This window comes from Temnothorax longispinosus, chromosome 4 (genome assembly GCF_030848805.1).
Source record: "Temnothorax longispinosus isolate EJ_2023e chromosome 4, Tlon_JGU_v1, whole genome shotgun sequence".
Lineage (NCBI taxonomy): Eukaryota > Metazoa > Arthropoda > Insecta > Hymenoptera > Formicidae > Temnothorax > Temnothorax longispinosus.
This window is the reverse complement of record NC_092361.1, coordinates 9339603-9362249: the sequence shown is the minus strand read 5'-3', so window position 1 is coordinate 9362249 and position 22647 is coordinate 9339603. Positions and strand designations below refer to the sequence as shown.

Genomic DNA, 22647 nt, shown 5'->3' with positions numbered 1-22647 from the left:
TTATTTTAAACAAGGCAAAAACGCGGCTCAAACCTGTAAAAAGATTTGTGCAGTATATGGTGAGGATGCCGTAAAAGAACGCGTATGCCAAAAGTGGTTGCGAGATTTCGTTGCGGAGATTTTTTCGTCAAAGACAAACCACGCTCAGGCCGACCAAATGAAATCGGTAGCGACAATTTGAAGGCGATGATCGACTCCAATCCACTACATGACGCGGAAGATTGCAGTCGTTCTCCTAATATCGAAATCGAGCGTGGAAAATTATCTGCATCAACTTGGATACGTTAGCCGTCTCGATGTTTGGGTTCCACACTGAACTGAAAGAAGCTCATTTAATCCAACGCATTTTCATCAGCGATTCACTCGGATAACGTGAGAAAAGCGATTCATTTCTGAAGTGTATGGTAACTGGCGATGAAAAATGGATCTTCTACAATAACATCACGCGCAAAAGATCGTGGGGGCAGCGCAGCAAACCGTCACAAATCGCTTCGAAGGCAGGACTTCACCCGAGCAAGATTATGCTCTCAATTTGGTGGGAGGTGTTGTGTATTACGAGCTACTTCCGAAGAACAAAACGATCAATTCAGATGTTTACTGTAATCAGCTGGATAAATTAAATGCAGCAATCCACGAGAAGCGTCCAGAATTGGTAAATCGTAAAGGTGTCGTCTTTCACCATAACAACGCTAGGCCGGACACATCTCTACTAACCTGGCAAAAATTATTGGCGCTAGGCTGGGATGTCTTACCACATCCTCCGTATTCTCCAGACATTGCATCATCAGATTATCATCTGTTCCGCTCCCTTCAAAATTCTTTGAATGGAAAGCACCTCGTTTCTGAGGAAGCTGTCAAACAACACTTGGAACAGTTTTTTGCCGAGAAAGACAGGAAGTTCTTTGAACGAGGAATTATAAAGCTGCCCGAAAGATGGCAAAAGATAGTAGATAACAACGGCCAAAACATAATTGATTAAAGTTATTACCTTCTATAAAAATAATCATCGAACATTTATAAGTAAAAAACCGCACGGACTTATTGGCCAACCTAATACATCTAAAATAGTTTACAATTGTTTTTCTGCAACAGCATTTTGCTATTCGATCATTACAAAATAACTTTAAAAGATACAATCTTTATCAAGAAGTACATATCTGTTACCCGTTTTGTATTTTTATTACGTTTTCATTAATTTAACGTGGACTTTTGTCCACTATCCCTACTATCAGGGCAAGTTGGCTACAATGCAGCATGTCTGTATTTCACTTATTACAAAGAAATATATACAGTATATTAGGAGCGTTCTTGGCATAAAAATGTAAAGAAAGGTTTTTTTTATCATATTAGTACCGTTTAATCATGATAATTAGTTGTTTAAAAACTAAAATGCCGAAATTGTGAAAAGTGTGCCAACGTGCTCCGGTCTCCCCTACGTCTTCATCAGTAATTGGATATCGTAACGATCGATTTCTCTCGCTCCTCCCTCAAGCCGTATATGATTGACTCATAAGTGATTTCCGTTTAATGATATGCCAAATAATTTCTAAATCAGATTAGTTCTTGTGCTTTCCAAGGATGATGACTCGGACTCGACTAAAAGTCCACTTCTTCCTTTTTGGTTTTCCTCTCTCGTGCTTATTTTTGGCTTTCCCGTCCTCTTGCTCTTCTTATTTCGATCTATCTATTTTTCTAACTTTCCAATTTGTTATAAAATATATTACAATATATAAGTGAGTATTCTATTATAATCGCGAAAATGGTAGACGTATCTGTGTTTTGGTTTTGTATAATATGTATCATGCGGTGAATCAACACGTTCTCCGCTTTCGCAATGAAACTCGTAGAGGATTACAAAGAAAAGTCCTTCGGCGATTACAAAAGTTGCATTTTGCAACAATTTCATAAAAATGTGAACGAGAAATTTATTCTGAAACATTGAGACAAGTGGACTACGGTGCAGCGAAACGAATGAACACGAGCGACGATTATTCATAGCAGACTACGATTATTCATAGTCTGTAGCGGATGGAAACTACGTGGAGAACGCGAAAGTATGCAAAACAAATTAATTCCGTTGTATCACCGGATTCGGATGAGATGAATCGCATATCGCGTCTCTGAATATTTGAAATTTTTCATATAGTTTCTATTTATTAAACAGCTCGTATAATCTCTCGCCACTACTACTACAAGGGATATTGCTCTTAGTAGATACGCAAGGTAATAAAGAAAAGTTGGCGTAAAATTGAATTTTCTTTAATTTCTTTTTCTCTTTTTTTATGCCAGACATGTCATTAAGACAAGCGTTTTGATTTGTTCTTTTAGTAGGCAAATTAAAACAAGATAAAAAAATATTCGAGCTTAAGTTTGAAATGGAAAGAAAGTTATTCGCATGAGTTATCTTATTTCTTATTTATTCAATGTCTTTACACATTTGACGTTTATTCTACGGATTTATCAGCGACTTATTATATAATTATTAATTTACATTTTGTTTACAAAATTTTGTTTTAATTTATTGTTGATGCTAATTTCTTTAAAAATTAAAATTTCTTTAAAAATGCTACAGTTTTACGTCTTTTCACAATTTTTATACTTTGTTGCTAATGTTTTATACTTTATACGAGATATATGTTAATATTGTTAATAGTCTTTTCGAGATGTACATGTATAATTCATAGTATAATTATTACGAAAGTTATTATTATGTTGATTTGTATCTAACCGGATGAACGGTTATTTCAATTTCCATTAATCCGCACAAAATTTCGGTAATTCTGTTCTCTATTCTGTCCGTGTTTATTTGTCGTTATACTGCTAATGAAAAAATTATATAGGTACAGGCAGATAATAACTTTCTTTCTATTTCAAGCTCGAATATTCTTTCATCTTGTTTTAATTCACCTATTAAAAGAACAAATAAAAAATTATATACTGGAAGAATATTCTACAAGTTAGCAGAAATACATGTGGGTAAAGGTTATCGTGACTATTCCCTATTCGATTTCAAATAAAATGAACGTACAGCTTTTTAATCCACAAGAGATTAAAATAGTCGATTAGGATTTCATTTTCGCCTCTCAAAATTATTTGACGTGATCTCTCGCTTGACCTGATTACTTCGGATATCAGAAAGAAATTGGACGCACTTTTCCGATAAATGAACGACAATGGTTTTACGCGATATCGGAAAGAAGGATTTGAGGCTATTCAGAGAATTATTCTCAAAGAATACTACAATAAATATTACAATAAAGTTAAGATATAACAGAGTTTATTTCGTAGAAAATTTGATTTAGCTGTTGAATTCAATCAAACATGAACTTGGCAATAAATTTTGCTAATTACAAAACTTTATCATTATCCAGTTTATCATTATCCATTATATAGTTTATCTTAAATGCATTGTCACTGAAGTGCTAAAGCTAAAGCCACTCTAATTATTGCTGCTAATTAATTTCCGTTCTAATTTAATCGTCATCAGATGCTATATAACAAAACCGCAATGTCATTTTGATGTAAAAGATTTTAAAATGTAGTAAATTATAACAATCTTCATTTTTTTTTAAATAGTAAGATATTTTCGCATTCTAAGATACAATTTAATTCGCGCGAACAAATTACATCTTTTTACAATTTAGCGAATTACATTTTCATAGATCTCGCCGTTATAACTGGAGGACGTAATTGCTAAAATACGTAGCGTAATAGAAGTTTCTTGTACTTCGTGAAGTGACATCTAATGCATCTTTGCGTGCATTTTCCATCTATATATTTCAAAATATCTTTTACCATGCAATCTAAAGCATAGCTTCGCTATTTTCTCTCATATTTTTAATTTTAAACATTATAATTGCAGTTTATAATTTACTAGATCTTAATTTTATTATTTTATTTTTTATCTCTTTGCAAGTCTCAGACACAAGAAAATAATTTAATGCTTTAATCCTTTTACATGCAGTATAACATATATTATTGTATATGTGCGTATATATATATATATATATATATATATATATATATATATATTCCTGTGTCTTAACACGTTTAAAAATTTGTTGAAAAATGTCTTAAAACGTTTAAAAATGTTTTTGGTAATTATTTAATCATTAGTTTAATAAGAGTTTTAAAAAAAAAATGCTTAAACTTCAACCAAATAATATTATAATAAAATTTATAATAAAACATAAAAAATTATTATACGATCCAAATTTTTAGACTAACAATAAAATGTTTGATATGCACAGCATCATCTTGCGTGGTGAATATTCAAATACAACTCTGATAATATAAATTTTTGGAAATTTTTAGAACATAAAAAATATATGAATCTCTCTCGATGAGAAAGCACATGCGTGAGGTTTGAAATTCTTTTATTCGTCAATGTTTGATTCTCTCTTCCAAGGCTCGAGTTAGACTGACTAACAGCATATCGAGCCAAAGCATAGTACTGCTCTTGAACATCTTTCACGTGTCGAGAGAGCACTTCGGCTTATCGCTGATCGCGTAAACAGGGCGAGTGAAGTCATGACTTGTTTATCGCCATTGCGGCGGCTTCATTTGTATCGTGAAGAACGCCGGGTACAGTGACGTTGGATGTAGTGGCAGTATTGTCACAAATTTCTATTGATATTTATACTTTATCGCTCCCCCTCTCTCTCCCCTTCTACCTCTTTTCCACTTCCACTTCCTCACCCTCTCTTCCTCCCATTCTCTCTTTTCTCTCCTTTCTCTCGTATTTTAATAATTGAGATGTTATACATACATATAGCGATGCTCTTGAAGTTATAGTATTTGCGAATAAACGCGGTATAAATTAGCTAAAAACTTTTGGATCTTATCATTCCTAATAACAGTTTTTATATTATTATACAATTTTGTTATATTTTTATTTTGTTTTAAAAGTTACACTTATATTTTATAACCCTGAAAATTTTTTAATATAATACATATTTATTAGAATTTAAAGATATTTTATTTCTTGCGTTTTCTATATTGATCTACTCTATTTTAGATTTTTTATTTTAATTATTGCGTTTTTTAATTATTTTGTTTTAAGGCATTATAATATACAATCCCATAGAATTTAAAAATATTTTATCTTTTTATTCGTCATATTAGATCCGCTATTTTGAATTTTTATAACTTAATCTTATTTTTAAATTTTGCAATTCTAACAATTTTAAAAAATTAAATTAATTTATTTTTTTGAATATGTTTAAATTATTTTATTTAATTAAGTTAAATAAAATAAAATAATTTTTTTTATTTATTATTTATTCAAAAAATGAAGCTGGATGTGCATTTCTTCTAACAAAAATCAAACATGAAAAGATTAACGCAGCGTCACTATAATTAAATAATAAATATTTGTTTTTCAAAAACATTTAACAAAATTCATATTTGCACCAATCGCGTACTTAACATTTAAAAAATTGTATTTTTTTCAAATTTATATTTCGCGTTTATTACAACGCTTAAAATTATTTTGCGTGCAAAATGTTAATGTTCGACCGGATCGATTTCCGGTTGACTAGAATCCTAGCTCTTTCGTAAAAAGCGATATCTCATAGTATAATTCTGTAACCATTAGTGCCAAGATCCAACTAATCTAGCCACTAAACCAGCAAAATAATTAGATTGACGACAAAGAAACACTAATGATCTTCGCAATTCTCTTGTACATACTATTTTGTTACAATAACACATTCAAAATTTCACGCAACAACATTGTCTGAGGATTTTTGAAACTACTTCTATAAAGGCTGCGTTTCGATATTCACTGTCAATATATTATACTGAAAATCTATAGTTTACGATAAACGCAGCCTAAGTAGTCACCATTAAATATTTGATTCTAATCAATATATACCTATTAATGCAGGTGACGAGACATTCGCGTGATACTTTTGTTTATCATCGGATAGCGATTATCGTTTTAGCGATAATACACGTGTTCTCTTTCATCCATGAGATAAAACAAAGAAGTTGCTGCGAAACTTCATTCTGAAACCGTTTTAAGTCAGCAATTTACGTCGCCGCTGCAAAATTACAGTCCGGACTTTTGCTGCGCTTCCTATTCTGTAGAGTACGATAATGACTCCTTGCATGAATACCGCTGTACGCTTTCGAGTTTTCCCTATTCATATCGTTACATTCAATCGTTCTTCTAAGGATAATCATCTGAATTAAAAACCCAACGGCAGAAAAAGAGTAACAAAAAATAAAACTAGGAAAGTTTACTAGCCGAAATGCTATAATATGCATTAGTACTTATTTGCTACAAATTCAGAAATCCGGAAAATCTCCGGAAAATACTAAATAATTTCTTATTTCTGTTTAAATTTTTTGTTTTAAATGGAAATGTGAGATAGAGAATTTCTAAGTATCGTCTAAAACATAATATATATTTTTTTGCACAAATCACGAGATCATTTATGTTTTTTCGGATCTTCGAATTCGCCCATAACAATACTAGGTATCTGTCGCGTCATCCATTAGTTTCATCACCCACACGTTTTTCATATGTGGGGGTGTTAGCATAATGTGAAGTCAGCACCGCCACCTTTAATGTTATTTTCTTGCAAATAGATATGCACAAATTCGGAATTTAAACAATAAATTAATAATAAATTAGCATTTAATTATGGCATATATCCAAATTTATTTTTAATGGTAAAAGTGGCAAGGTTCACAGTCATCGTGATTTTGCAGGAGAAGCAAAAGTTGACAAGGACTGTGATAAAGTGGAACTCTACGCTACCGAATCTCTCCATCCGGAATCAAAGCAAGGCAATCTCCTATTGCTATGTATGCTTGCAAAGCCCGACATCGTAATTAAAAAGATACAAGAAGCATAACATAGACATCGGAAATGGCAACGCAAGATACTATCATTTCTATAGAGGAGCAAGATCTAGTCAGCGCGGAGATGCCAAACTTTACGTCGATTATCAATGATGTTCAGCCAGCTGCCACATTCCTTTCCTTCTTTATAAACTTTCCCGGCGATTATTCGCCCTACAATGCAATAGAGGTAAGTGATGCGTGGCGAAGTTACCAGCGTAATTGCGTAGCTAAGGTATAAATAAAGTATACTTTTAACACGAACACAGTCCTCAAGAGTGAATGAGTGAGTGAATAAATAATAATATTTAAAGCTGGGGCCAGACTATGCGCGATTCGTGGTTCGTGATTCGGGGTTCGCCATTCGTAAAGATTCGTACGAATCACGAATCGCGCATAGTCTGGCGCCGAAGATTCGTATAGATTCGTATCGTTCGCCAATGTCGCGGTTCGCCATTCGTATAGATTCGTGTCGTTCGCATTCATGGTTTATCATTTGTTATTCGCGATTTCGATTCGTTTATGATTCGGCAGTCATTGTATGCAAATAAAAGAAGACACCGAGGAAAGAACATTTACTTTTATTATCCAGAGTACATTTTTGCGTAATAAGATTCGATCATGAGCGATAGCGATGATAGTGACGTTGCAATTGCGAGTGCAATATATATTTTAATTGCAAAGAAGAAAATGAAAAGAAGAAAGCGGAGATGGTGGATCAAACCACTATTCAATAGGTTAGTTAATAAAATCAGTATTGCAAGTTTTGAAATAAGAAATTTCTCAATCACGGTAAGACCAAATTACTTCATTAATATTTTTTATTCTAGACATAGTGGAACTGTATTGCTCAATGATGTAAAGAGGAGTGGGAAATTCGAGAATTTTTGTAGAATGTCGGCAGAGGATTATGAATTTCTTCTCAATTTGATAGGACCCGAATTGCTAAACAAAGCACTCATTTAAGAAAACCTGTATCAACCAAAGAGAAAGACTAGCAGTAACATTGAGATTCTTGGCGTCAGGCGATAGGTTCCGATGTTTGAGCTATTTATTTAGAATTTCGCCACAACTAATATCGTCCATCAAATTTTCTATTTCCACTTTTGTAATCCTTGTCTTTGGGATCCCACAAGCACGAATATTGCTTTTCTATAAGCGCAAAAACGCGACATTCTGTCCATTCGGCTTCCATCCTTGCAACTAATGAACTAATCTAAATCCTAATCGACTTAATCGATTATCGAGTAAATCGAGTCTATATCGACTTTTTAGCGTGAACCACGAAGATATGTACATACGAATAGACATGCACAGTGTGAACACCGCACGAATCAACACGAATTGATCATTCGTGGCGATTCGCGCTCTTTGATCTCGCCAACAAACCGCTCCGCTGGCGAAACGGCGCGAATGGTGAACAGCGAATGCAAATTCGACGAATCTGCCTATACACACTTACACGAATTTTATACGAATAGCGAACCGCTAATCACGAACCACGAATCGAAAGAGCGTTTCGCTGGCAAATCGGCGCGAATGGTAAACAATTGATGCGAATTCGACGAATCTGCCTATACACACTATTCACGAATCTTATACGAATAGCGAATCGCGAATCACAAACCACGAATCGCGCATAGGCTGGCCCCAGCTTAATACGTTCTACAATAAAATTCTTTTCTGAATGACTGGCTAGAAGAAAGCGAATAAAAGTAACGTAACTAGAAGAAGAGCGCGTTATAAATTCACACTAAAACTATACTGAATATTTATTTCTATTTCTATCAAATTTCTATCATCTATTACGTATTTCTATCAAAAAGGTCAAAATAATTACTTGTTTTCGAAAAAAACACGATATTTAGAAAAAAACATATTTTTTACATTGATTCAGCGGAAATTCAAAATAAGATTACTATTCTTAAAAATAAGTAATATACAGCCAACTTCAGGGGTCAATAGTGGACGCAAATACAAGCATTTTAGACATAGGAACCACGGGTCCCCAGCACTTAGTTTTGGCGCTATACACGCGTTTGAAGTTTCACTGTGGCGCTTCACTTAAATCCGCTGAAACTAAAGCCCCTTGCACAATGCCAGGCAACAGGCAATAGAAACAGGAAATAACCAAAAAATCGTTAATTGCAACCTAAAAAATTCGAATGCTATGATTGGTTGGCAACAGGCAATAGGCACAGAATTTCCAACGTAACGGAAACTCTGTGTCTATTGCCTGTGTCACTGTTTATTCTGCATTTATACATGATTTCTGATTTCTATTCCCTGTTCCTACTGCCTGTTGCCTAGCATTGTGCAAGGGGCTTAAGTGCCGGGGATCCCATATGGTTCCTATGTTCAAAATGCTTGTATTTGTGTCCTTTATTGACTCTTGAAGTAACGTACCAAAGTTTTTTCACACCCTGTATATATAATATATATCTTTCTTATTAAAAAAAAATATATATATTGCGACGCTTTTTCCCCCGGTCTCGCAATCCGGTGGAGGGCTATCGTGGATTGGCAGCACGCGTAACTAATTTCGACACCAAAGATTGGGCGCCAGGTGCGACGGATCGCACCACCGTACACTATAATATCTAACGCGATATTCCCGGCAATACTTCAGGGCGTAGGGCTCTTTCAGGGAATTCGGAGAGAGGCGTCACACAATCAATCACACACAAGAGAATAAATAATAATAACAGAGGATATATTTAGTCAGATAATATCAATGGGTATAATCGGTCTGAGTCTCTCGTATTACCGCAAAAATGTCGGATGGGCTGACGCACGAATGCCGCAACGCAATAAGTGCACGCGGTAATGTCGAATCTTTCACACTGTAGATTGGATCAACGCAACAGATAAACGCAGGCGAACACACGAAAGCTTAACATAATTACGATTCAGGTATCGCGGTACCTTGCTTCAAACTCACAACGAACTTACGCCACGAGGCCGACGAACCGACTCGCCGCACCTTCGGTTGCTCCTTCAACGCGCACCCGGGCCACCTCGATTCCGCACGACGCAAAAATTATGGGCGATCTCGCCGAGTCAACCACGCTGGCCGGCGATTGCCCCCGAACACGAAATAAGGACTCGTATCGCGGACGATCCCGCGGCTTGCCACGCGAATCCCGAATTCTCTCGCAAGCACGGAGATTCCGCGGCCCCGCGCCGATCCCGTCGATCTTTCCGTCCCGCCAAACACAATATTCGCCGTTCTCGAGGGCCCGGATACGTTACTCAAATACGAGGGCGAGTGCCCTTCACATGACCACTCGCGGCTCGCCGTTACCCGCACAACTCGCTCCCGTTATCGCCACGCAAGGCATCACTCTCAATAATAGGGCCAAGACGCGACACGATTACGAACATAAATACTATGGCCAAGACGCGACGCGATTACGAACATAAGCTCTATCACAATGAAACGCGACACGATTACGAATAACGCGATACGATTACTTACATTAATTCAACGAGACGCTACACAATTCGACCCGATTAATCCGATTCACATATCTCAACGCCACGCGACTGTCGGCCGTGGCGGTGCTCGCGGGAAGGGCACAATTGGTCTCTACGCACTAGAGAGCTCACTCTCGGCAAGGCCCTGGCACGATTTCCACCCGACTCTACTTTAATGCGAGCGCAAGGTAACGCACGCTCTGACCTCGCTGTCCACAGGTAATCCTGCGGCGCTTAGGTAACCGATGTGTGCCATGGGCCGATGCCTCGAGCGAACCCTCTTTTTCTTAACGCGGGGACGCCAGAGTGGTGACCTTACAATGTGTCGTCGCCCCTTCGGCAGTCCGGGCAGCTCGGGATCCGGGAGATGCGTCCTGTACTTTAGCCGGCACGACAGTGTCGGAAACGATGGCCTGCCGGGATCGCGCCGGTTCCCCGCGCCTGCGCTGTAGCGTGTCGCTCGACCGGATTGCCGATCCTAGCGCTTCCTGCGCCTAGGCCGCCCGTGCGCCGCTCCTTCCGGGGGCGCCACTCCAATTCCAGAGCGCTCTCGTCGGCGCCAAGAAGACTAGAGACCAGGAGACCGAACTCCTTAAAATTTCAGTGGTGGGGGTGAGTCAAAATGTGGTCCGGCGCTGTTCGCAGTATGGTCGCCGGCCAATTCATGAACTACGGCGTGCTGGATTTCCGGTGCAAGATGGTGCAAGAGCTTCGTGCAACATAACCAAGAACATCAGCTTGGCAGATGTAAACACTGAATTTAATTTTGATGTCGTAAGTATTAATAAATAATATATGATACTTAGGAACGACGAAGTTCACATAGGAAACTTTTTGGATAAAAACAAGTGATAAAAAAATACGATATTCTGTGTTGTGAAATATAATCAATTGAATTTTTTTGCATAGGGCACTGAGTCTGGAAAAGTAATTGATGCAACCATGGGCGAATATCGAGAAGAAATTGAGGAAAGATTCGTAAAAGCAGGTTGCGAAATACACGGCGACTACAGGATTGCAAAGACGTGCAAAAATTGTCTATTTCAATATCTACGAAAGAATGCAAAACTCATTCAGTTGCCACATGAAAGTTGGGGATTTGTTGTGCAAGATCACCGCATAATATTTGCTAAAGCAGAGAATGATTATACTATAAAATTAAATATGATCATTGATTCGAACATGAACGGAGAGATATATTTTAAACAAAACCATATAAAGTGGCTAATACCTGAGCCAGAATCAGTGAGAGATATTGTTGAAAGTTTGAATTGTATTGATAAACTTTTGGTTTTTCAAAGCATATAAATTTTTGTAATGAAATTGATAATAGCTTCCTCGGAACAGCTAAATTGTACATAAAAATGTTTATTGATATTGGATGTGTAAAATGCAATGTAATTTTTTTTAAATAAAATTATGGTTTTTCCTTTATATTTATCTCCTTATATTTTTACATAACTTTAAATATATATTATAACTTAATAACATAACTTTTATTCAGTCTTTTTTTTATCGAACACTTGTTTTCGATGTTTTTGCATCTCCACTTTCTTCTCATCATATATTTTATTGTAAGTTTTACTGAGAATATGTGCTCTGCTTAATGTATAATAATGAATCACCCGTTTTGTCAACGCTCCCTTATGTTCTTGACATCCAATGAACGGGAAACTCTCGAGGAGGATATTCTCTGCTATGCGCTGGAAAGAATAACAATTCAGCTCCTCGGCACCAATTGTCTTGAGAATTGCTCTTTCAATAGCGATCAAGAGATTGAATAAAGCGTCCGACGGGAACTTTAAATAGCCGTTGGTGAGTTTTTTGTAGAGAATATCTCAATATATTTTCAAAGCATAATTTATAACGATTTTCAACTTACACATAAACTTTCGTCTCCTGCATCCATGGACTCTTCTTCAAAATTATCTTGATGTACATCGAAAATACATGGTACACTACCTTGATTCAATTTAAATTTTTCACGTGGTATTTCGTTTATTGTTCCATCTTTCAAGACAGTTCGAAAAGTCCGCTCAACATCGTTGTCCTTGAAATGTTTATCGCAAATACGTAAATATTTTCGAGTAGCGTTTCCCTACTCAAAAAACGGAGAAATCTTATCTATCCAGATTTGATTTTCATGAGAATCCTGAAAAGTGAAAAAATCAAACTGATTGTATGTTCTTGAGAAAATGATTGTTATTTATTTTTATTCAATCAAATACACTTACCTTCGGAAATCCAAATAGCGTCCTTTTATTCGAATCCAAATTGGGACATTTACTCTCACAATTCACAATGCAACACACTTTAGACATGATTTCACTTTGTTTTAAACGGTTTGCAACAAACAAGAAGACTAGAGAACAAACGACGTAAAGATTCGAACTTATCCAGCACGTAGCGTAGTTCATGAATTGGCCGGCGACCATACTGCGAACAGCGCCGGACCACATTTTGACTCACCCCCACCACTGGAGTTCGGTCTCCTGGTCTCTAGTCTTCTTGGTCGGCGCCTCAGCTTCTCGCGCGCCTCCCCTTCCGGCGGCGCCGCTGCAACTACCTCCGATTCGGCGCGGGCTTTTCGACTCAACCGGCTGTCCGGGCCGCGATGATCGAGTCGGCGTTCGGGGTCAGGCTGGCCGAGCCTCGGCCCCGTCCGCCGGCATCCCCTCGGGGTGACGGCCCCAGGGCTGCGCCTTTCCCTGGGCCGCTCCTCGGTACCCTGGTCTGACTGGCATTTCGCTCGGGGGTGACCCGGGGTCTTCCAGATCGTTATACTGCCGCTGTTACGACCGAGTGCGAGGTCTGTGAACCTGGAACCCCACTTAAAAAAAAATGATTTTTAATACAGAAAATAATAGTATTTCGTTTGTAGTTGATTGTAGTGAATTTACTTTTGTTTGTAGTTGTACCGTTTGCGTAATAGTTGCGTGTGAACAGTTCGCCAACTGTTAATTATCATTAACTTTGTTAATTATCAAGATTTCTTAATTTCGTTTGTTCTATATGATTCAGAATCGTTTGTAGTTATCTGTAGTGATTTTACTTTCGTTTGTAGTTGTATCGTTTAAAAGTTACGATTGTTTAAACAATTCGCCAAGAGTTCACTTTGTTAATTATCAAGATTTCCCAAATCTGTTTTTTTTCTATGTGCTTCAGAATCGTTTGTAGTTGTTTGTAGTAATTTTACTTTGTTTAGAATTGGGTACCGTTTGAGTATAATTGTGTTTAAACAATTCGCCTAGAGTAAACTTTGTTAATTTATCAATATTTCTTAATTTCGTTTTTTTCATATGATTCGAATCGTTTGTAGTTGTTTGTAGTGATTTTACTTTTGTTTAAAAATTGTACCGTTTAAAAATCTAATTGTTTAAACGATTCGCCAAGAGTTCACTTTCTTAATCAAGATTTCCCAAATCTGTTTTTTTTTATGTGCTTCAGAATCGTTTGTAGTTGTTTGTAGTGCTTTTCGTTTCGTTTGTAGTTGAAAAGTTTAAAAGTTACAACAATTTAAAAAAATAAATAAAACCTAACTTTGTCATTTGTCGATATATTTCAAATCCGCTTGCGCCATTTTCTTCAGAATCATTTGTAGTTGTCTGTAGTAATTTTACTTTTGTTTATAATTGTACCGTTTGAGCTATAGTTGTGTTTAAACAATTCGCCAAGAGTAAACTTTGTTAATTTACCAATATTTCTTATTTTCGTTTTTTTCCATATGATTCAAAATCGTTTGTAGTTGTTTGTAGTAATTTTGCTTTTGTTTAAAATTTTACCGTTTGAGTAATAATTGTGTTTAAACACTTCGCCAAGAGTAAACTTTGTTAATTATCAAAAAGAACTGATAAACAAGGTCAAATTTTGCATCGCAATGGATAATCTATAAAATCTATAAAATCTAATCTATAAAAATTCTTTTTTAAATCCTAAGAAATACGAACATAATTATCATTTATCCGAAAAGGTGGAAAAGTTGCGAAAATGTGCATTACGATATCAGACTTTAATATTGGTTTACATAGAAATCAACTGTCTGCTTTAAAAGTATTTTTTTTATTTTAAAACATTTCTTATCAGTTTCTAATTTCTTTATTGATTTAAAATTTAATATTTATTTAATTCTTTTAAAACAATTAATAAATTAATAATCACAATAAAAAAATCGATAACAGTTAATTATTAGAAGCAAGTAACCAGTGTTCACACATGTTACCATGGAAGTAATACGTCACATATCGTGAGTTTCTTTTATGCGTGGCTAGACTAAGGGCTATTCCAGAATACGTTAGCTACTCATAAATGTCATAAATAAAACAGTATTGGTTTATATTCAACTTAAAAAAAAAATTAAATTTTGTATAATTCGTATATAGAGCAGATAATTGGTTCGTATGTATAAACCAATAATAAATTCTAATACTTCAATACGCTATTTTCACAACTTTTCCACCATTTCTCGGATAAATGGCTGATATTTTCCTATTTCTTAGGATCTAAAAAAGGATTTTTAAAGATTAGTTTAGGTTCCATCAGGATGTGTGCAAAGTTTGGCCTTGTTTACCGGTCCTTTTTTCTCAAATCTGTTTTTTTTTTTATTATTTATAGTTATTTGTAGTTATTTTAATGATTTGTAGTTATTTGTAGTAATTTTGCTTTCGTTTATAATGGTATCATTTAAAAATTATGATTGTTTAAACAATTAATTAATAATAAACTTTATTAATTATCAAGTTTTTTTTAAATCCACTTTTTCTATGTGACTTAAAATCGTTTGTAGTTGTTTGTAGTGATTTTTCTTTCGTTTGTAGTTGTATCGTTTAAAAGTTACGATTGTTTAAACAATTTGCCAAGAGTAAACTTTGTTAATTATCAATATTTCCCAAATCTGTTTTTTTCTATGTGCTTCAGAATCGTTTGTAGTTGTTTGTAGTAATTTTACTTTTGTTTAGAATTGTACCGTTTGAGTAATAATTGTGTTTAAACAATTTGCCAAGAGTAAACTTTGTTTTAATTATCAAAAAGGACTGATAAACAAGGTCAAATTTTGCATCGCACAATGGAACCTAAATCTATAAAATCTATAAAATCTAATCTATAAAAATTCTTCTTTAAATCCTAAGAAATACGAACATATATTATCATTTATCCGAAATGGTGGAAATGTTGCGAAAATGGTGCATTAAGATATTAGACTTTAATATTGGTTTACATAGAAACCAACTGTCCGCTTTAAAGTTTTTTTTATTTTTTGATATTACAAAAAATATTTTTCAGTTTATAATTTCTTTATTGATTTGAGATTTAATATTTATTTGATCCTTTTAAAACAATCAATAAATTAATAATAATATAATAAAATCGATAACAGTTAATTATTAGAAGCAAGTAACCAGTGTTCACACATGTTACCATGGAAGTAATACGTCACATATCGTGAGTTTCTTTTATACGTGGCTACACTAAGGGCCATTCCAGAATACGTTAGCTACTCATAAATGTCATAAATAAAACAGTATTGGTTCATATTCAACTTAAAAAAAATTGAATCTTTTATAATTCGTATAGAGCAGATTGTTGGTTTCTATATGTATAAACCAGTAATAAATTCTAATACTTTGAGATACGCTATTTTCACAACATTCCCACCATTTCTCGGATAAATGATTGTTATTTTCCTATTTCTTAGGATCTAAAAAAGGACTTTTAAAGATTAGTTTAGGTTCCATCAGGATGTGTGTGCAAAGTTTGGCTTTATTTACCGGTCCTTCTTTCTCAAATCTGGTTTTTTTTTTTCGTGTAATTTACAATGACTTGTAGTTATTTGTAGTAATTTTGCTTTCGTTTATAATTGTATTATTTAAAAATTATGATTGTTTAAACAATTTATTAATAATAAACTTGATTAATTATCAAGTTTTTTTTTTGAAATCCACTATTTCTATGTGACTTAAAATCGTTTGTAGTTGTTTGTAGTGATTTTGTTTTCGTTTGTAATTCTGCCGTTTGAGTAATAGTTGCGTTTGAACTATTCGCCGAGAGTGAACTTCGTTAATTATCGCAATATTTCTTAATTTTATTTTTTCCATATGATTCTGAATCGTTTGTAGTTATTTGTAGTGATTTTACTTTCGTTTGTAGTTGTATCGTTTAAAAGTTACGATTGTTTAAACGATTCGCCAAGAGTTCACTTTCTTAATTATCAAGATTTCCCAAATCTGTTTTTTTCTATATGCTTCAGAATCGTTTGTAGTTGTTTGTAGTGCTTTTCGTTTCGTTTGTAGTTGAACCGTTTAAAAGTTACAACAATTTAAAGAAATAAATAAAACCTAACTTTGTCATTTGTCGAGATATTTCAAATCCGCTTGCGCCATCTTCTTCAGAATCATTTGTAGTTGTCTGTAGTGCTTTTCTTTTCGTTTGTAGTTGCACCGTTCAAAAGTTATTATATTTTTGCAATAAATAAAAAATGTAACTTTGCTAATTTTGAAGATATCTCAAATCCGCTTGCGCCATCTTCATCAGAATCGTTTGTAGTTGTTTGTAGTGCTTTTTTTTCGTTGGTAGTTGCACCGTTCAAAAGTTATTATATTTTTGCAATAAACAAAAAGTGTAACTATGTCAATTTTGGAGATATCTCAAATCCGCTTGCGCCATCTTCTTTAGAATCGTTTGTAATTGTTTTAGTGCTTTCTTTTTTATTTGTATTTTCACCGTTCTAAAGTTATGATATTTTTGCAGTAAACAAAAAGTGTAACTTTGCCAATTTTGGAGATATTTTAAACGAAACGGAACGAAAACCATTACAAACAACTACAAACGATTCTACATCGAGTCGCGCAATCAGTTTTAAAATATTTCCAAAATTGGCAAAATTGCACTTATTCTTGTATATTGCAAAAATATCATAACTTTAGAACGGTGAAAATACAAATAAAAAAGAAAGCACTAAACAATTACAAACGATTCTAAAGAAGATGGCGCAAGCGGATTTGAGATATCTTCAAAATTGACAAAGTTACACTTTTTGTTTATTGCAAAAATATAATAACTTTTGAACGGTGCAACTACCAACGAAAAAAAAGCACTACAAACAACTACAAACGATTCTGATGAAGATGGCGCAAGCGGATTTGAGATATCTTCAAAATTAGCAAAGTTACATTTTTTATTTATTGCAAAAATATAATAACTTTTGAACGGTGCAACTACAAACGAAAAGAAAAGCACTACAGACAACTACAAATGATTCTGAAGAAGATGGCGCAAGCGGATTTGAAATATCTCGACAAATGACAAAGTTAGGTTTTATTTATTTTTTTAAATTGTTGTAACTTTTAAACTTTTCAACTACAAACGAAACGAAAAGCACTACAAACAACTACAAACGATTCTGAAGCACATAGAAAAAAACAGATTTGGGAAATCTTGATAATTAAGAAAGTGAACTCTTGGCGAATCGTTTAAACAATCGTAACTTTTAAACGATACAACTACAAACGAAAGTAAAATCACTACAAATAACTACAAACGATTCAGAATCATATGGAAAAAATAAAATTAAGAAATATTGCGATAATTAACGAAGTTCACTCTCGGCGAATAGTTCAAACGCAACTATTACTCAAACGGCAGAATTACAAACGAAAACAAAATCACTACAAACAACTACAAACGATTTTAAGTCACATAGAAATAGTGGATTTGAAAAAAAAAATTTGATAATTAATCAAGTTTATTATTAATAAATTGTTTAAGCAATCATAATTTTTAAATAATACAATTATAAACGAAAGCAAAATTACTACAAATAACTACAAGTCATTGTAAATCACACGAAAAAAAAAAACAGATTTGAGAAAGAAGGACCGGTAAATAAGGCCAAACTTTGCACACACATCCTGATGGAACCTAAGCTAATCTTTAAAAGTCCTTTTTTAGATCCTAAGAAGTAGGAAAATAACAATCATTTATCCGAGAAATGGTGGGAATGTTGTGAAAATAGCGTATCTCAAAGTATTAGAATTTATTACTGGTTTATACATATAGAAACCAACAATCTGCTCTATACGAATTATAAAAGATTCAATTTTTTTTAAGTTGAATATGAACCAATACTGTTTTATTTATGACATTTATGAGTAGCTAACGTATTCTGGAATGGCCCTTAGTGTAGCCACGTATAAAAGAAACTCACGATATGTGACGTATTACTTCCATGGTAACATGTGTGAACACTGGTTACTTGCTTCTAATAATTAACTGTTATCGATTTTATTATTATTATTATTAATTTATTGATTGTTTTAAAAGGATCAAATAAATATTAAATCTCAAATCAATAAAGAAATTATAAACTGAAAAAATATTTTTTGTAATATCAAAAAAATAAAAAAAACTTTTAAAGCGGACAGTTGGTTTCTATGTAAACCAATATTAAAGTCTAATATCTTAATGCACCATTTTCGCAACATTTCCACCATTTCGGATAAATGATAATATATGTTCGTATTTCTTAGGATTTAAAGAAGAATTTTTATAGATTAGATTTTACAGATTTTATAGATTTAGGTTCCATTGTGCGATGCAAAATTTGACCTTGTTTATCAGTCCTTTTTGATAATTAAAACAAAGTTTACTGTTGGCAAATTGTTTAAACACAATTATTACTCAAACGGTACAATTCTAAACAAAAGTAAAATTACTACAAACAACTACAAACGATTCTGAAGCACATAGAAAAAAACAGATTTGGGAAATATTGATAATTAACAAAGTTTACTCTAGGCGAATTGTTTAAACACAACTATTATTCAAACGGTACAATTTTAAACAAAAGTAAAATCACTACAAACAACTACAAACGATTCTGAATCATATGAAAAAAAACGAAATTAAAAAATATTGATAATTAACAAAGTTTACTCTTGGCGAATTGTTTAAACACAATTATTACTCAAACGGTACAATTCTAAACAAAAGTAAAATTACTACAAACAACTACAAACGATTCTGAAGCACATAGAAAAAAACAGATTTGGGAAATCTTGATAATTAACAAAGTGAACTCTTGGCGAATTGTTTAAACAATCGTAACTTTTAAACGATACAACTACAAACGAAAGTAAAATCACTACAAATAACTACAAACGATTCTGAATCATATAGAACAAACGAAATTAAGAAATCTTGATAATTAACAAAGTTAATGATAATTAACAGTTGGCGAACTGTTCACACGCAACTATTACGCAAACGGTACAACTACAAACAAAAGTAAATTCACTACAATCAACTACAAACGAAATACTATTATTTTCTGTATTGAAAAATCATTTTTTTTAAAGTGGGGTTCCAGGTTCACAGACCTCCGAGTGCGGGGTGGACTCAGGCCGGCGACGCTCATGCACTTGCGGGGAGGTCCGGGCGATCCGACTTCCAGCCATGTCCCCTGGCCGTCTCTTTAATCCTCTGCCCTTCCTCGTTGCGGCTCCCGGCCGTTACAGGTTGACTTCGGTCACCACTGGCAATCCCTTAAAAACTTAACAACTAATTAGACCAATTACTAATACGCGACCGCCCTCCTCTCGCTTTAACGAGGAGGCATCCCCGAATTCCCCTCGGCCGAGCCCGTCCGGGAAGGAGACGCGACTTGTCACGTCACAATATATATAAACATATGTATATCTTTTATTCAACAGTTTTATATATGATTCAGCACATTTCTTGCAGAGACAGAGACAGAGAGAGAGAGAGAGAGAGAGAGAGAGATTTTTTTGATGGATTTTTCTTTATTAGCTTTCTCAGCTATTTAAAATACATATAAGTTTACATTAGAGAAGGTGATATAGGCCAATTCCATCCCGGGGGCTCCGAGGGGGGGGATGAGGGAGGGGGGTATCGGATTACGCGAAGGAGGGAGTGAAGGGGAGGGGAGGGGGCGGGGTATCGGGTTACACAGAAATATTGGATTACGAGGGGGTGAGGGGAGGGGAGGGGGAGAAGAGGGGCCGGGGTATCGAATTTCAAGGATATCGGATTACGCCGTGGAGGAGGGGGAAAGTGACCTTGGCATACCACGTGTATGACTCACCGGGATGACTCACCGGGATGACTCATGTCCGGTATGACTCACCGGGATGACTCACCCGCGCCGCGGGCCCGCGCGGGGAGTCCGCGTTCGCGTTCGCGTTCGTGTTCGCCGCGCGCCGCGGGTCCGCGCGTGGGGTGCGCGTCGCACCGGTCGCGGGGTACGTTCGCAACGACGCCGCTAGGCGGTGCATAATAGTAAGACTAACTCGATAGCGCACTAAGTAGGAGCGTGTTTAATAACGCTAACGCATCGAACCTGTCGGGACATGTTCGTCGTAAACAACATTTTTCTAGAAAAAGGGGGGAAAAAGGGCGATTATTGCGTAGACTAAACAAATTCGCTAAACAATCTATCTACGCAGTACGTAAGAAGACAAAAAAAGAAAAATGACGGGACGATGATCGATCCGATAACGCATCGAACTTGTCGGAACATGTTCGTCGTAAACAACATTTTTCCAGAAAAAGGGGGGTGGTTATTGCGTAGACTAAACAATTTCGCGCTATTTTTTACGACGCAGTACGTGAAAAACAAACAAAGAAATGACGGATCGACGATGATCGACCGCAACGAAGCGATGATAAAAGTTAGGTATAGAAAAGGACATGCACGCAAAGAAATTACATCGTTCATTTAGGTGTAAAAAAAAGCATGTTTATTTAACTCTTTTTTTACATAATATACCTCACGTACTAAAAAAATTAAAGCTGCGAGCTCACAATCGATGAGCTGATTCGTATTGAACGCATCGCTAGCGTATATTACATTCGACGCTTCCCTGGGATCCTTCACGGTGGACGCGATATCGGAGAACTGCGCAAATTTTGCATCGACTGCCGCAAGTATTCTGACCAAACGATCGAATCTCGCATCGATGCACCGATCGAGATCGAACATACGATGCAACATCGATTCGGTCATCATCAAGCGTACGTTTGCAGATCCTAAACGTATGAGTTTGACGTTTTTAACCGTACGAACTCTCACCGTAAGCGGTCCAACGTTTATAAAACTATGGACATCTTTGTAGTCATTGCAAAAGAAATTATGAGTATTTCGCCGTTGCTCGTAGAGTGCCTTCCATGTTTCGAGAGACAACAGCAGTTCCTTTCCTCGATGATCTCCAACGACGATCTCCACATAGCTCGGTGGGCCCACGTTGATACCAATTTCAAGGAATTTGTATCCCGTAGCTGTCAGCGCGTATTGTCTGCTGAGTATACGAACCGCGCGACGGTCCCCCGAAATACTGGATAAAAAAATAAAATTAGTTTTTTATTTTCATAAGTAATACAATTTACAAAAATATAAAAACTGGGCTCTATATGTTATTTTATCCTAAAAGAAACTTACCTATCACATCTGGCCTCATACGTTTCAGTTTCAACGTCATGAATCGGCACGTAATAATTCACGGCATTCGCGCATTTTGCATCGTTGTTGCTGCTGCTGCTGCAGCATCCTTCAAAGGAGAACATTTTCGCCCTCTAGGCTCTGAAAAGTTGACCGACAGTACAAGCGATCGCGACAAGACTGATCATATGAAATTAATCGAGTATACTCGACAATTCTAAAAGTAATGATGTGGTGGGGGAAAGAGGGAGGAGGAATTAATGTTTATAGAACTGCGCAGTGGATTTTTTATTAGGAGATGGGGAAGTAAAGCCTACTCTAACGGTGATGATGGGGGAGAGGAGGGGGAGTAAGAAATAAAACATTATAAAAAGTTATATATAATTTATTTTTTCTAACGCGAGCGTGAAATGGGCCGCTTTTCGCACTTGTTTTGAGTGAGCAAAACGATCCATTTAGCAATGATGACGTAAGCGTTGAAACATGGAGCCATTTCTCAACTAGTGGAGAAATAAAATTGTAAAACAAGCGCGAAAAGCGGCCTGTTTCACGCTCTTGTTAAAAAAAATAGTATGAACAACTCGTGGGAAGAGTGGTCGAGCCCAAATGAGTGTGATGGTCGCACGAGCGAGCGAGCAACTTCACACTCATTCCGAATCGACCACTTTTTTCACTAGTTGGACAATATACTATTTTAAAAAAGATCACAAATCTTTATGGCGTCGCGCGCGACCACTAGTTGAATAGTTTTATTACATTTTGTAACGCGCAATTCTTTTCATGTTTTCCGCATCGCATAGTATTGGTGTCATCTAGTTTATTCAAAGATTCGATATCTTCGTAATGCGCATCCAGAGTCTCAACGATTAAAT

The 22647-nt window shown here is 35.5% G+C and overlaps 1 protein-coding gene across 6 annotated transcripts in view; it reads left to right on the top strand.

Moving 5' to 3' along the window:
* The window catches only part of 5-ht7 (5-hydroxytryptamine receptor 7), a 561506-nt gene that overhangs the window by 256442 nt on the left and 282417 nt on the right, over window positions 1-22647 (top strand). For 5 of the 6 annotated variants that reach the window (XR_011731504.1, XM_071774764.1, XM_071774763.1 and 2 more), the window contains one exon: window positions 6718-7039. Coding sequence is in view for 4 of the 6 variants with exons in the window: in XM_071774764.1 (XP_071630865.1) it covers window positions 6878-7039 (162 nt within the window). In the remaining 2 variants the exon portion in view is untranslated. Of the gene's footprint in view, window positions 1-6717; window positions 7040-10545; window positions 11101-11235; window positions 11761-22647 lie in introns of those variants that run through there. The other variant, XR_011731505.1, reaches the window with a different exon arrangement.